Source organism: Gastrolobium bilobum, unplaced genomic scaffold (genome assembly GCF_033153095.1).
Source record: "Gastrolobium bilobum isolate Gb01-03AN ecotype WA unplaced genomic scaffold, APGP_CSIRO_Gbil_v1 utg22707, whole genome shotgun sequence".
Lineage (NCBI taxonomy): Eukaryota > Viridiplantae > Streptophyta > Magnoliopsida > Fabales > Fabaceae > Gastrolobium > Gastrolobium bilobum.
Window position 1 is genome coordinate 54,778 of NW_026895173.1, and position 16,038 is coordinate 70,815.

The window sequence follows — 16,038 nt, forward strand, 5'->3', positions numbered from 1 at the left end:
CTGAATTCGTTCAAGTATTGGAAGGCACTACAAAATGACATCCGGTTGTTAGGTTCTCATAATTCTCATCTTATGACATTTCTTACGTTGTTATTATTTTTTTAATTTCAATTTTAAATGTACTTCTAGTGTATAAGGAAGCAAAAGGTAACGGATGTTACTCTTCTTTTGTTATGGAATTATTGACAGGTACTTATAGCTATAATGGATGTTATTAACACACAACAATGCTTGAGCCGTGATGAATCTCTATCTGATTCAAGCGATGATGAATTATGTGAGCTAATGCATTTTTAATATGATTTGCGATTACAACCAAATTTTTTTGAATTAAACTAATGTTCGAACATTTGCATTAACTGGTCGTGAATTTATTATTGAGGTATTAAATGGATCTGAAACAATTTGCTTTGAGTTATGGAAAAAATACGTTTTATTAATTTTTTCGGGGGGAGTTACCTTTGGGACTCAGTGATGTGCTTTTAGAAGGAAAATTTGTTATATTTTTATTCATATAATGCTCGTGATTTCATATCGTTTTCAACATTTTATAAAATAGTTTATCGTTATTTAAAGGAAGTACTAAGAGCGATGCGTCACTGGGGAAAAGAGGTGATAAAACAAGAATCCAAAGACTTGCATGGGATTACAAATAATCCAATATTTTTATCTTTGGTTCAAGCTATGTAATTCTATTACTCATAATACATATTCATGTTAAAGAAAAATTCTATACAATAGCTTGCAATGTTATATGGAGTTGAATGTTGGCTAGCATATGGGTAACATGAGCATAAAATAATAGTAGCGAAAATGAGGATGCTAAGATGGATGTATGGTTATATGATAATAGATAAGATAAGAAATAAAGATATTTAACAAAAGATATGAGTAACTAAAAAGATGAGAGAACATAGATTGAGGTGGTTTGGGCACGTAATGAGAAGACACATGGATGCTTTGCAAGAACAAAAGTTTGTTATCAAAAGTTTAACACAAAGAGATGAAGATGTAGATTGAAACTTACTTGGGAGAATATAGTAAAACAAGACTTAATGGAGTGAGATATAGATTGACGACGGTGTGTCTTGGGACAAATTTGAGAGAAGCTATTAGCAGAATGGAGGGTTAGATTGATTTTTCTCCTATGTTCCAAATGGTTTATTTTAATCTTTTTCCCCTTTATCTCTCTTTCTTTCTTTATCTCATTTTTTCATCTCCCCTTTGAGAGAAGATGTTTATTGCTTTCGATCTTGTATTATTAAGTTAATTGATTAATATACATCACTTTTCTCAGTTCCAGTTCTCGCTTGCTTTTTTCCTTCTCTCTGCATGTTGATGCTTATCTTATAAGATGGTATCAGATTTTATCACTTTTCTTCCACTGATTCTCTGATTGCAACTCTGTTTGTTGTTGTTTGGATCTTTCATTGTGGATTTTGGAATTCATGGTGAATCCAAACCATTTTCTTTCAGATTTTTACACGAATCCAGGAAATCCCTTTTTCCTCCACCCGAGCGAAAGTTCGGGGTTGGTACTTGTTTGTCCTTCTCTATATGAGAGGAATTATCATTCTTGAGCGAGGTCCATGACTATGGCAGTCTTGAGCAATAAAGGTTTTGTTGAAGGCACAATTGCACAGCTATTGGAGGATGATCCTTTATTTCTAGCTTGGCAGAATTGCAACATGATTATTAGCTCTTTAGATAGTCAATAGAGAACAAGTTTTGGAAGAGGTAGGGGTCGTGGCATCTCTGGACAGATGAGTAAAGGACGTGCAACTTTTAATCGATTTGCATTTACTATGGAAAGCTCAACCACTCTGTAGATTCTTATTTTCAGAAACATGGATATCCTCTAAGTTTTAAGTCTGAAGTTGGTAGGACTACCAACTTTTTGTCATAAGATGTTGTTGATAATGTTGAAGTAGCTGAAAATCAAGAGTCTGTGGTAACTATTTCTCAAAAAAAGTATTAGACTAAATGTTGAAGTAGCTGAAAATCAAGAGTCTGTGGTAACTATTTCTCAAAATGAGTATTAGACTTTGCTTAAAGGCTTACATTTTGGGCCTTGTAATGAAGAAACTCCAGTTTGTTTAACAAATTTGGTTTGAATCACTGCTTTGAACACCAACACAACTGTTGTGTCAGGTAAGTTATCTTCCAACTGGCTTCTTGATATAGAAGCCGCTGATCATATTAGCTATCTCTATTCCAGCTTTTCACATATGTCCAAAATTAATCATATTTCTATAACATTGTCCGATGGATCACATACCACAACTCACTTTTATGGTACTGTTAATCTTTATCCTACTTTAACCTTGTTGGATGTGTTATATGTAGCTTCTTTCTGTGTGAATTTAGTTCCAGTTAGCAAATTGCTCAAGACTATTCTATGTTACCTGACCTTTTGTGATTCCCACAACTTCATTAAACAAATGAATACCAATGTGATGGTTGGTTTAGCTGATCAATCTGATAGATTATATGTGATAATATCTTCCTATAAAGGGACAAATACCAACAACAAGACAAAAGACATTAGCATGAAAAAATCTGATAGTATAAGGCCTGATTGTATTAAGCCTGATTGTATAAGACCTGATTAAATTTTAATACTATCCAGCGTTTGGCACGACATTTTATAAGACAATGTATTGTATAAAATAATACTATCCAGTGTTTGGTAATACACTGTATAATACTATATAGGATAAAAATAAATATTTTTGACAAAAATATCCTTTAATGAAGAATTTATATAATTTTTACAAATATGTCATATGATATAATTTTTATAAAAACCTATTGATGAGTATTTATGTCCAAAAAAAATTGTAAAAATAAAAATCTACAATATTTTTTTTAAAAATCATTAATATATATATATATATATATATTAAATTAAAACAAATTTACTGTGGTTTTACGGTCCATAATGTGCTTAACATTACGTCACAATACCATGATTTGTAAAGTTCCAAATACCCCTGCAGTTTCTTTTAGAAAAAGACACAAGTTCATCCAAAACAATAATGTTTGATAAAATTGTGTAGTTGCTTTTGTTACTGAATATGGATTAGTAGGGAGAAGTTGACAAGCCTCATGGTACCATAGGCCAGTTAATTAAATTACATACTTGAAACATATATGTATATAATAACTTTCAACAAATTAAAACATAAAAATGCATAACTTTAAGGTACAATTTAAATTTAAATGCAAAAGATAAAAAAAAGACTACATATAGACTTAATGAGCAACCCAATCATTGTACATTTCATTAGCCAATGCATCTCTCCAAGCACTCCATGCTTCACTTGTATCAATGGTGTGAATGGTGTCTATGCTATCATGTAGCTCTTCGTCCACCTCCTCATCAATAGACATGTTACCTAGCTCTATCTCTAAAGGATCTATATCAATTTCCCTCCTGATCAAATTGTGTAGTAAGCAACAAGCAATAATAATTCGGTTATGAGTTTTAACGGGGTAAAAACTTGGACTTCGAAGAATTGCCCAACGCATCTTCAATAACCCAAATGTCCTTTCTATGACATTTCTAGCTTGAGCATGTTGCTTATTGAAAACTTCTTGAGGAGTTGTCGGAACATGTCCATGTCTCCACTCGCTTAAATGGTACCTTGTCCCCCTATAAGGGGCAAGAAACCCATCCCCATTAGTGTATCCACCATCAACCAAATAGTAGTATCCTATTTAATAAAACAAGTAAGGTCCATTATATATTTTCCTATTTAATAGAATAAGTAAGGTTCAATATATCATATATTGTGATAAAATGACCAACACGTTCTTACCCGTTGGAACCTTAAGGTCGTTTCTCCTATTAATTGCATCGCGTAATACCCTAGCATCTGAAGCTGAACCCTCCCAACCCGGCAACACATACACAAATTTCATGTCTCGTGAGCACACTCCTAACACATTCGTGGCAATTTCACCTTTTCGACTTCTATATCTTGGCTTGTCAGCCTCAGGAACATTAACAGTAATATAAGTTCCATCTAAATCTCCAAGACAACCCTGTAATAGATAAGTAAACAACTTTTAACAATTTAATTCATGTGAAATAAGTACAAATAATGCAAAATTGAAAAATAATATAATTCATACCTTAAACCATTTCCATCTATCGTCAGTGCAATTATCAGAAACTGGGTCTGGTAGCTTCAATAAAATTTCTTGCAGCCTCAACACAGACTTTAAAACTAAATTGAAGTATCTGCTAACAGTTTCTCCTGACCGTTGGAATTTAGACTTGATGACACGATTTTTAGCATGGTGAGCCAATATGTGTAAAAACATAGCTACTTGTTCTTCTATTGATACTAACCCATCTTCCTTTAGCTTACCCTCAACACGTACAAGAGAACATAATACTTGAAATGTGTAAGTATTCATTCAGAGTTGTTCTACACAAGCAACATCATCATTTATTAGCCTCCTTATGAATGCTACCCTTGATTCTTCCCTTATCCTTGGTATAGCTCGTTGCCTTAGTGATAATCTCTCACGTCGTCTTTGAACCGCGCAACACATACGTAGATAAGACACAATATATACAATCACTAACTCCAAAAAGGCTTGTTCCATCATCAACCATATTGACATGATATTAAGGAGCTCAGTCGTATCATTAAGCCATCCATTTGGGTCATTTAGCCATCCATTTGGATCAAACCTTTCATTAGGATCCATATAATTCAAATCACAAAAAAGACAAGTTTATCTTTTTCTAAGCTACTTCCCCTGCACAAAAAGAAAGCACAGTAAATAAACAAGATACCATTGTGAGGCAAGTAGTGATAAAAATGGAAGTTTTTCTGAAAAACATAAATCTTAATCACAAAAAACTTGTATAAAAATGAAAGATATATTTAATGCAAGTAATGATATATGAGAAAATTGAATGTGGTTTAGGAGACTAATTTGCAATTGTTGGGGTTTATACTAGTCGGCTTTCATGATTTGGGATTCACATGACCTTAATGCTTTATTTAGTTTGCTTAAAGGAACATGCCTAATTGCCTACAAATATGTTTGTGGCATCTCATCAATCATCTCATGAGTAAAAATCAGTAAATGGAACTACTCATGTTCTTTGCTCTGCTTCAATATGATGGATGACCTCAATTGACAAGCATATAATTACTAGTCAATATTATTAAATAGATATAACACACACCACCTACAAAATCTAACAATGATTGCCTTTTTTTTCTCTGAACAAGCATATGACCTGATCTTGGTATCCATTAGTACTATAAACTAAACTCACACTACGAAGACCCATGAGATTAAAAAAAATAAAAAAATTCTAGGCTCAAAAGAAACAGGATTCATGGAGCATCTACTTGTTCAGCACCATAAATAGAGTAGTTCATATAGCATATAGAACCAACCCTGCCATATATCTTAAGAAAGTGTTGGGTGTGATATGCTTTCTCTTTGATAAAAAAAAAGCATGAACTTGGAAGCTTTTGGGAAATACATCATAGTGCAGACCTATTATCGTTGATATAAGAAGAACATGTTTGATTGAACCATTGATTTACTCAGTGTCAATAGATATATAAAATGCTGCTAAGGAGCATTTTTTGGTATCTACCAACTTCCCAATTATTTTTATTTGCAAGATAAGATCAAAATAAAAATGGAAAACAAGGAACTATCAAAAGAATAAATATTAACCAGTACCCAGTCAGAGTATACTATATATTTGGAAAAACTAAGATATTTCCTAACCTTGTAATTGTCCCATCAACATCTGATATCACAATACAAGTGTTCCATTTCCCACAAATATTTTCGAACAGCAACCTGAATTTACATGCTTTTATATTCTTTTATTCTTTGAGCAAAAAAACGAGAGGCAAACACACGTACAATTGAAAAATAATTTAAATTAATCCCAAATAGCACAAATGAAGCACTTACGTTATGCAATCCCAAACACGAAAATTAGGATTATTACATGTTTCAGGTACATCAACAAACACAAACATCAAATTGTTCCATTCCGAATTCGAAGAAAAAATAATGAGAAATTACCTCCTCTATTTGCAGAACTATAACTACTGCAAGTGAGGGCTTAACTTGATGTTGCTTCTCTCTATTTCCAGATTCTCTCTCTTGTCCGCCTTGTCCCCGCCGAGCTTCTTAAATACGTCAATCGCAAGGTCGTCGAGTTCGTCACTGAGTTGGACTACTACGTCCCCACCAACGTAAAAAAGGTCTCCTCCCAGGCCTGAACCAGTTGCTTTTGTTCCCTTAAGGTTGCCAACGTCGTCTTGCCGAGAAAGGATAGAGAAGAAAAGAGATGAAGCAGAAATGGGGTAGAAAGGGAAGAGTGGGATTTACTTAATACATCGTTTTTTTATCAGGGCTAATCCCACACCCCTAGCCCTGATTAAATTATACATCATTTTGATGTATTAAAAATCTCTGATGTATAAGCTCATACTATACTATGTCACACCAAACAACTGAAAATGTCATAATGTATAGTATAAGCTTATACTATCAGGTCTTATACAGTGTACCAAACATGCCCTTATGGTACTGTTAATCTTTATCCTACTTTAACCTTGTTGGATGTGTTATATGTAGCTTCTTTCTGTGTGAATTTAGTTCCAGTTAGCAAATTGCTCAAGACTATTCTATGTTACCTGACCTTTTGTGATTGCCACAACTTCATTAAACAAATGAATACCAATGTGATGGTTGGTTTAGCTGATCAATCTGATAGATTATATGTGATAATATCTTCCTATAAAGGGACAAATACCAGCAACAAGACAAAAGACATTAGCATGAAAAAATCTGTTTATACTATTTTTAACCATTCTATAACCAATAATGATGCCTCCTTGTAATGACATCATAGACTAGGTCATGTATCTCATTCTACCTTAAAGCAAATGGCAATAAAATTTCTTTTTGTCCCTATTAAAGATGTTGCTCCTTGTGACACTTGCCATTTTGCAAAACAACATAAACCGCTATATACAAATAGTAACACTAAAACCACTTCAACCTTTCAATTGATACATGTTGACATTTGGGGGCCATAATCCATACAATATGTTCATGATCATAGATTTTTTTACCATTGTTGTGGACTTTTCTTGGTAGCCTTATATATGAAATCTAAAACTGAAACCCGAAAATTACTTCAAAACTTCATTATAATGGTTGAAAACCAATTCCATAAAATTATCCAATGTATACGCTCTGATAATGGAGCAGAATTTGCAATGTATTCCTTTTATCAAGATAAAGGAATTTTGATCAACAAAATGGTGTTATTGAGAGGAAACACCAACACATTCTCAATGTTTCTAGAGCTCTTGTTTTCCAATCTCAGTTATCACTCCAATTCCGGTCTTATTTAATCACTCATGTCATTTACCTTATAAACAAGTTGTCCATTCCTTTACTTGATCATAATACCCCCTATGAAGTTCTCTAAAATCACCCCCAACCCTGTTATATCTCAAAGTTTTTGGGTGTTTGTCATATGTTTAACACTCCATCTGCACCCAGTATAGATATAGTAATAAGCGCAACATATTTAATGAAATAATTGCGGAACCTAACTATTAGGTTCACTGTTAGTTTTGTGTAAAAATATGAATAGACTTTTATTTTCTTTATTTATTGCAATTCCCCTAATTAGTCTCATTATTCCCAATGTCATATCTTTTGTTTACAAGGTTCATACCCCCTATTTCATACATTTCTTACTTCTCCAAGTTATCATGTCATAAGGGTGCATACAAGTTATACATGTAGAAAATATGTTGCCTAGCAATCCATTGCTTAGGCTATCATATATATATATATATATATATATATATATATATATATATATATATATATATCATGTCTCAAAATAATGCTCATAGTGTTATTAAATGATTACATAAATTAAACCAAAAGAGATGTAATTAAATAAGTAACATAGGTCTATACATATGTCACTAACAAATGTGCATAGACTATCCAAAATGGCATAAACATCCCTTGTGCTCTCCAAAATAATATTCCAAAATAATATCATATATATATATATATATATATATATATATATAATTATGTATATATATATATATCAAAGACAGTCTAAGATCTGATGTCATATAATATATCTTTCCTGGCCTCCTGCCGTGAGATGCACCAACATCAGCAGTCTCTGTACTTGAAATATGTATATCCCCATACGGAGTGAGATAAACATCTCAGTAAACTAGGGGTCCTTGAAGGATTCTTTCACCACTAAGTTCACTGCAGGTATAATCACTGTAAAAACGAATATAAAGCATCAATATATATATATATATATATATATATATATATATATATATTTCATGCATGTGTGAAATAATATATTATTGGCCAGAGAACCTACAATGTATGCACTACGCAAGAAAACATCGTCTTATACTGAGCATAAGGAAACACCATCTTATGTCTCACACAAGGAAACACTGTCTTGTGTGACACACAGACAAACATACATATAAATGCATTATATCATAACTCAATTTCCAAAAACATCCATATATATAAACCATCCACCCTCGGAGTATAGTGGAACAGAAAGGGGATTAAACTCAAGGACCAAAGATTTACCTTTTGAAGCAATATCCTCAAATGTACTCCTTGTATCCAAGAGGTCACAACCACATTTCTGCATGGGAAACCATCGTTCCCCCTAGAAAATAGGGTAATATATGGATATTCCTCGGGGGATATTTGGATATCCTATCGGGATATCACATTCAGATATTTCACGACATATGGTCAAAACAATAGCCAACACGAAATAATGCCCAATTTACACCAAAATACATCTCTCTCAATACCCTAGCATGCATTTCTACACATGAGTTTATACTCCGACTCACAAATAATGAAATCCCTAATTTTTCGTAACCTAACTCAAGTCATTTTCATGAAATCCAACATAGAAGTCATAACATTTACCTTGAGAGCTTCAACAACCAAGAAAGAAGGGTCATTTTAGCTTTTACACTCCCATTTCACACCAGCCCTTGCCAAGTCCAAAAATGGTCTCACTAGGTGGGTTTTTCCTTCACTCAAATACAACTCTCAAGTGGGAAAGATGAGTGGGTATGACGAAGATAAAGATTGACAAGTGTTTTATCTTGTTTCTTGAGTGAATGCGGGAGCTTTATGGAAAGGAAAAGGAAGAAGCTCTTCTTCGATTCGGAGAGGGCATGTTTGTAGGAGGAATAGAGGAATGAGGGGGAGAATGTGTGTTAAAGTCATATTAATGTGAGTTCAAACATCTAAGTGGGTAAAGACTTATCTATCCCGCTCACTTAACTTTGTTTCAAACTTGTCATATTGGCTTATAATATTTTTGTGGTAATATTCCCTAATTTATTTTTAAGTTCCGGGCATTTTTGCCTATCTGCATTTTGACCCTCCAAAACTTTTACTATTCACACTTTTTTTCAAAAGTGATTTTAATTCATTTAATTTGACCGTTCATATAATTAATTAATCCTGATTAATTTTTTAATCAATTCATAATTTCATAATTTACATGTTAGGGTCATTATAATATGCCTCAACTCTCCTCTCTCACCGAAATAAGTTTTCTCCAAGAGCTCACAATTTATCCATCTTATAAGATGGATATTTTACTAAAGCCTTGTTACCTTTGTCATTCAATTCTTTTCTTTGCAAGCTTGGGCTTCTTGATGTGCAACCTAGCTTGTTGAGGAGGGGGGTGGGTGTTACCTGACCATCAAGGCTCAATGGATTCAGCTCATCAAGAGATTAAAGTTAATTTATATGATAAAGCTAACTTAACCATCAGAGCTAGTTAGTTTAGTTAAACTGAGTTTGTTATGTTTAACTATCAGTTTGTTTAGACCTCGCTAGCTTGTTAGCTTGTTACTGTTGTATATAACTCTCGAACTTGTACTATTCAGTTCATTGATGTATATACATCACTTTTCTCACTTCCGGTTCTCATTCCCCTTCTTCCTTTTCTCTGCATGTTGATGCTCGTATTATAATATTGTAGGCATTCATTGATAAGTATATTATAACACAACTTAGATCTTGAAATGATGTAACTTTTTCTTTAGATTATTTTTATTAATAAAATAATAGTTTCTTCTACCATTATTTTTGTAGGGTTTGATATTTTTCATTTTTAAGAGATAAAATTATCTCCGAGAGACACACATAAAAGTATGTGGAGTCTATGTGGGGCTATATGAAGACCAGGAAGAGAAAAAGAAAATATGAATCGCATACACTTTTATTTGTATAAGAAATAATTAATTATCTCCTACAACGATATTAAATCTATGCTGTTAATGTTAACAGTTTGAATGCAATTCTATTACGTTAACATGCAAAATTTAATATGTTTTTTATTCTAACTATTTTATTAGATAAAGAATGAAAGCCTGTTGTTTACCCAAAAAAAAGAAAAAAAGAATCAAAGCCTAAACAAGTTTCTATTGCTATAATTCATCTATACAAGACTTTAATTTATTAATTATGTAAGTCATTAAATGCGATTAGGTCAACAATTAAAATTAAAAATATAATTTATATATGTATAAAATGATGCTCCATCCTCCCCTTTTCTCATTAAAGAGGAATCAACACAATAATAAATGTATTGAATTAAAAAAAAGGAAAGGATGATTCAAACCTAAAATACAAATAATTTTATAAAAAATAAAATAAAATAAAATATAAATGTATAATATTATTAAACTTGAATCAACTATTGACTCGGTTAGGTTAATAGATTAATGGGTCACCACTTAATCAGTGGATTATTAATTGAACGATCTGAATTAAATAAATAAAATAATATATATAAATATAAAATTAGAAATATTATAACCAACCAATAAATTTTTTCTTTGGTAAGTACCAATAAAATTTCAATAAATTTTTTCTAGTAACAAGTGTTGTGAGTTTCAATCCTATATTCTAAATTCCGGCGAATTTGTAAGCAAACAATTAATGTGAGATAACAAATTTAAATCAGTCTACTAAATATTTATAAAATATTTTATCACAACATTTTTCTTAGAAAAGTCATATACATCACTTATATGAAATATAATATACAATATTAAAGAAATAAATTCCATAAACTTTTCGCATCTACTAAAGGAAATCTTTCCCAGTTCTTTTTTTAATTCAAATTCAAATATAAAGTATACGAGTCATCATCGCTTAAATAGTTAAGAGTTAATGTGTACATAATGAAACGAAGCTATGATTGGTCATCATTTTAATAAAGTATAAAGTCACGAATATGTGATTAGTAAAAATGTGATCCACTTGTTATAAAAAAGAAAAGAAAAAAAAGACGTGATCCACTGGTCAAATATAAGAAGTAGATTAATTTGAATAATCATTTTTCATAATTAGTAATTTTTTTAGTAGTTTATGTTTTTTTAATTTAAAAAATAAAATACTACTTTAATTAGATACTGGCTTATACATAAGATATTGGAAATTAAATTACTTTACGACGAGCAGTTCAATATTTGTTCACTATAAAAAACTTCATGCAACCTTTATGATCCTTTTTTGTTTCTACACATGAAATGCAAAACTCCATTAATTTCTGGACACGCTCGTCACGTGCAAGTCTTATCCTTAGAAGAACCTCTAAGAATGATAAAAGCCCAAGTGTCACGATTACTCGAAACGACACCTATGCATGCGTTACCTCCTTTATTATAACAGGCACAGCTAGTAGTACTGTAATGATGTTAAACAATAAACACCAAAAAGCTTAGGTGTTTGCTTTTTTTTTTTTTTTTTTTTATTATCTATTTTTTTATTTACTTTTAAAACAACATAGCTATTATATTTACGAGTAAATACTCTTTTTAGTCTCTAACAAAAAACACGGTCCCTCCCTTGCAAAAATAAATTAGTCAGTTAGTACCTAACAAATTCAAAGTGGACCCGTTTAGTTGAAATTGTGGTCCCTCACAAATTCAAAAAAGACGGTCCCTCAAAAGGACTAAAATGGGTACACCTTGAATTTGTTAGGGAGTAACTAACTAGTTTATTCTTGTAAGGAACTAACGTGGAGAGCGTTTTTTTTTGTTAGGGATCAAAAAGTTCTTTACTCTGTATTTATAATATTATTATTCCGCTTCTGCAATCTTTGGCTTCGATTTCGAAGAAGAGGAGGAAATCTGAGAGGGTTTTTGGTGTTTTGCGGCAACGCCAATGGCGGAGCAGAGGAACCGCTGGAGCTGGGACATTACCGGCTTCGAGCCCTGGAAGTCGCCGTCGCCGTCGCCGGAGCAAGACGATCAGAAACCTACTGCGCCGTTGGTGAGGAGATACTCCACCTCCCCCTTGGTTCCTTCGCACTCCGTTGCTTCCAAGGTTCAGGGACTGAGGGACAAGGTTAAGGTAATGCGTTTTCATTTCCACGCGTTGCGCGTTATTCTTCCTCTTTCGAATCCGGTGCCTGAAACTGAAATTTTGGTTTTGAGCTCTTCCGGTAGAGTTTCAGTCGCTACCTACCGCTTTGGCATCGGTTTTGTATGTATGCATGATGATTTTTTTTTTTTTTTTTTGTGGAGAATTTTAGTTACTGCTAATGACGAGGGATTAGATTGTTAATTAGTTTTGGAATTCGAAGTGAAGTCTTCTTGCAATTGAGGATATTGTTTGCTTAAAATGTTATGAAATTCTGGTAAAGCTGGAATGTTATTGAACATTTTTTTTTCCTTTGAAAATGGAAAAAAATTTGCTGTTTTCATCCTGCATAATAAATTTCCATTTTCCAAAGTTTGTTTCATTTGTCAGCCAGGTGCGTGTCTGATTGTTGCCTTAGCTGTTTCCACTTCCAGTTGTAAGCTTTTAGTGTTGGGCAACAGGATAGATAATACAGAGAGGAATGTAAGGAAAGAAGGGATTCACTGTCCTTATTGAAAATAGTATATCAGAGTATTTAGAATATAATAATAGGTGGTAACTTCTGAGCACATATCAGATTCAGTCTGTATTAATTAAGATTCCGGATTCGACGATGCCAATTGCTTTCCTTTCTCCTTGTGTTGCTTTGCATTTAAGATGCACATCAAATTTCTGTGTCTAGATGCCTTCAAAAACTGCATAGAATTTCTTACAGAGTCAAGAGGTGAAAATATCTTTCCAATCAGTGGTGGTGGGCTAAGAAATTTTATTCTATGAAAAAACTAAGTATTTTAAATTTTTATTGAAAATGATTACCAGTGAAAAAAATAATAATAATGAAAAAATCACTCCCAGTTCAACCTCGACTAGCGAGGGTAGGGGTGAAGGTAATTTTTTTATGTGGCCTTACCCTTGCATATTTCAAATAGACTATTTCTTGGATTTGAACCTATGACTTTTCAATCACAAAAAAACAGCTTTACCATTGCTCGAGGCTCTCCCTCTTTGTATGAATAAAGAAATAGTTACTGAAAAAATGTCAACATCAATATCAACAACACCTTTATCCCAAATTAATTGAGGTTGGTGGTAGATGAACCCAAATGAAAGATACAAAAAGGTTGAAAAAAAGAAACATAAAAGTAAAAATAAAAATAAATAAATAGAATAGTAATAATATATATATATATATAAAAAATAAAAGTAAACAAGAAAGGGAAAAGAAGAAGAGGGGGAAATGATGGGGAAAAGGACTAAAAAGGGACCATCTGGAACATAGGAATAACAACGGGTCTAACCCTCCACCATGCTTATAGCTTTTCTCGATTCCGTTCTAAGGCATACCGTTCGCCAATCTATATCCCACTCCATTAAATCTTGTTTTACTATCTTCCCCCAAGTAAGTTTCGGTCTACCTCTACCTCTTATTGTGTTGAGGTCTTGGTAACAAACTTCTGTTCTTACGGGAGCATCCAGGGGGCTTCTCATTACGTGCCCAAACCACCTCAATCTATGTTCTCTCATCTTCTCAGCCACCGGTAGTACTCCTACCTTTCGTCGAATATCTTCATTTCTTATCTTATCCATCCTCGTATAACCACACATCCACCTTAACATCCTCATCTGTGCTACTCCCATTTTATGCTCATGTTGCCTATATGCTGGCCAGCATTCAGCTCCATATAGCATTGCAGGTCTTACTGCTGTTTTATAGAATTTTCCTTTTAACTTAAGGGGGATTTTGCGGTCGCACAAAAACCCAGATGCACTGCGCCATTTCATCCACCCTGCTCTGATTCTATGATTTACATCCTCATCAATCTCTCCACTTTTTTGCAAAATGGAGCCCAGGTATTTAAAACGTCTTTCTTGGGTACCTTTTGACCACTTAGATGCACGGGATCTTGGTCTACATCTCTTACCAGAGAAAACTCACACTTCAGATACTCAGTCTTGCTTCGACTTAATGTGAATCCTTTAGATTCCAATGTGCTTCTCCACAATTCAAGATTTCTATTAACACCATCCTTGCTCTCATCAATAAGCACAATATCGTCTGCAAAAAGCATACACCGTGGCACTTCCTCTTGAATATCTTTTGTTAGTTCATCCATAACTAAGACAAAGAGATAAGGACTTAGAGCCGACTCTTGGTGTACACCTACCGTGATAGGGAAATAACTTGATGTTCCGTTACAAGCTTTCACACATGTAGTAGCCTCATCATACATATCCTTGATTGCCTTTACATACTTTGATGGTACCTTTTTCTTCTCCAGAACCCACCATAAAACTTTCCTTGGAACCTTATCGTATGCTTTTTTAAGGTCTATGAACACCATATGTAAGTCCTTCTTCTTTTCTCGATATCTTTCCATTAGTTGTCGCATCAAGAAAATGGCTTCCATGGTACATCTTCCTGGCATAAATCCAAATTGATTTACAGGATCCCATCAGAACTCCGCAGTTAAGCGTGCTTGGGCGAGAGTAGTACTAGGATGGGTGACCTCCTGGGAAGTCCTCGTGTTGCACCTCTTTACTGAAAAAAATGTATATTTATAAAATTGGTTTAAATTAATATTTGCAATTTCTAAGCAAAAAATAAAAGTTATCTTTCTTCTCCTTAAAATTCATACTAAAACAAAATTAATAGGATACATTAGAACTAGTAAGATTAGTTTTTAAGAGTAAAAAGGCTATATATGTTATTTGTCCACCAGTAAATATGCATAACCTTTTGCCACTTAATATATCGAAGTGTAGCTAAATTCCATTACACTTAAAACTTTAATTAAACCTACCCCGCATCCAGTTTAAATTTTTTCGATCGGCTAATATCAATTAAATTTATATATTTAGTATGAAATTAATAATTTGCGAAGAATAATGCTATTAAGTATTAACACTTTTTAATTAAATTATGCACAAATGACAACTGAACGGTAGATTATGGAAATAATATATTTTTTGTTTTCTTAATAATTGTGGAAAATGAGTAGTTACTTCTCTCATTAGCCAGCAATAGCATATTAGAGAAGTCTATAGGTTACTTTTCTAACTGTTAGCCATTCAATTTGTTAACTAATAAGCTGTAATGGCAACAATTCAGAATACACAGTGGAGGTAATTGAAAATACATGGGGGAAGGGGGTAATAATGCAAACTAATTATATCTATAATATAAAATTTTTAAATTTAGTGGGGGCATTTGCCCCACAACCTACCATATCGGTCTGCCCATGTTCTCATTTGCATGATCACGTTAATGAGTTTTATCGATTGAAGATTTGGCGTCCCTTCTTTCCGTAAACATCAATGTGGGCACAAATTGTCTATGGTTTTTGAGTGAACTTCACTTAAATCGGCAATTGCAACTTGTCATGATTTTAGTGCTTGGTGATTCCGTTATGAAGAAGGACACAATGAGTGTGGTCTTTCGGTTTCAATTTTATGAATTTAGACCTAGAACATGTTGGGAGAGGCTGTTAGACTAATATAATCAAGAACACTGAGAAGGTAGATGACAGGAATATATACATATATACTGATGTAGGTGTATGTAAG

The 16,038-nt window shown here is 33.1% G+C and overlaps 2 protein-coding genes and 1 pseudogene across 6 annotated transcripts in view; 2 read left to right on the forward strand and 1 right to left on the reverse strand.

The window, feature by feature from the left end:
• Nucleotides 1-3,255: 3,255 nt before the first annotated feature.
• On the reverse strand, nt 3,256-4,425 carry LOC133297079 (protein ALP1-like). The gene is made up of 3 exons (XM_061496146.1): nt 4,138-4,425; nt 3,822-4,047; nt 3,256-3,716 (listed from the first exon to the last, which is right to left on the reverse strand). Exons 1-3 carry the CDS (start codon nt 4,423-4,425, stop codon nt 3,256-3,258), a joined length of 975 nt encoding a protein of 324 aa, XP_061352130.1.
• A 7,801-nt stretch (nt 4,426-12,226) lies between these two features.
• The window catches only part of LOC133297131 (kinesin-like protein KIN-14B), a 31,939-nt gene continuing 28,127 nt past the window's right edge, over nt 12,227-16,038 (forward strand). For all 5 annotated transcript variants that reach the window (XM_061496215.1, XM_061496206.1, XM_061496220.1 and 2 more), the window contains exon 1: nt 12,227-12,465. In XM_061496215.1, the coding sequence (XP_061352199.1) occupies nt 12,277-12,465 (189 nt within the window). In that variant the 5' untranslated portion in view covers nt 12,227-12,276. The remainder of the gene's footprint in view (nt 12,466-16,038) is intronic.
• LOC133297156 (5S ribosomal RNA) lies at nt 14,892-15,009 on the forward strand (annotated as a pseudogene).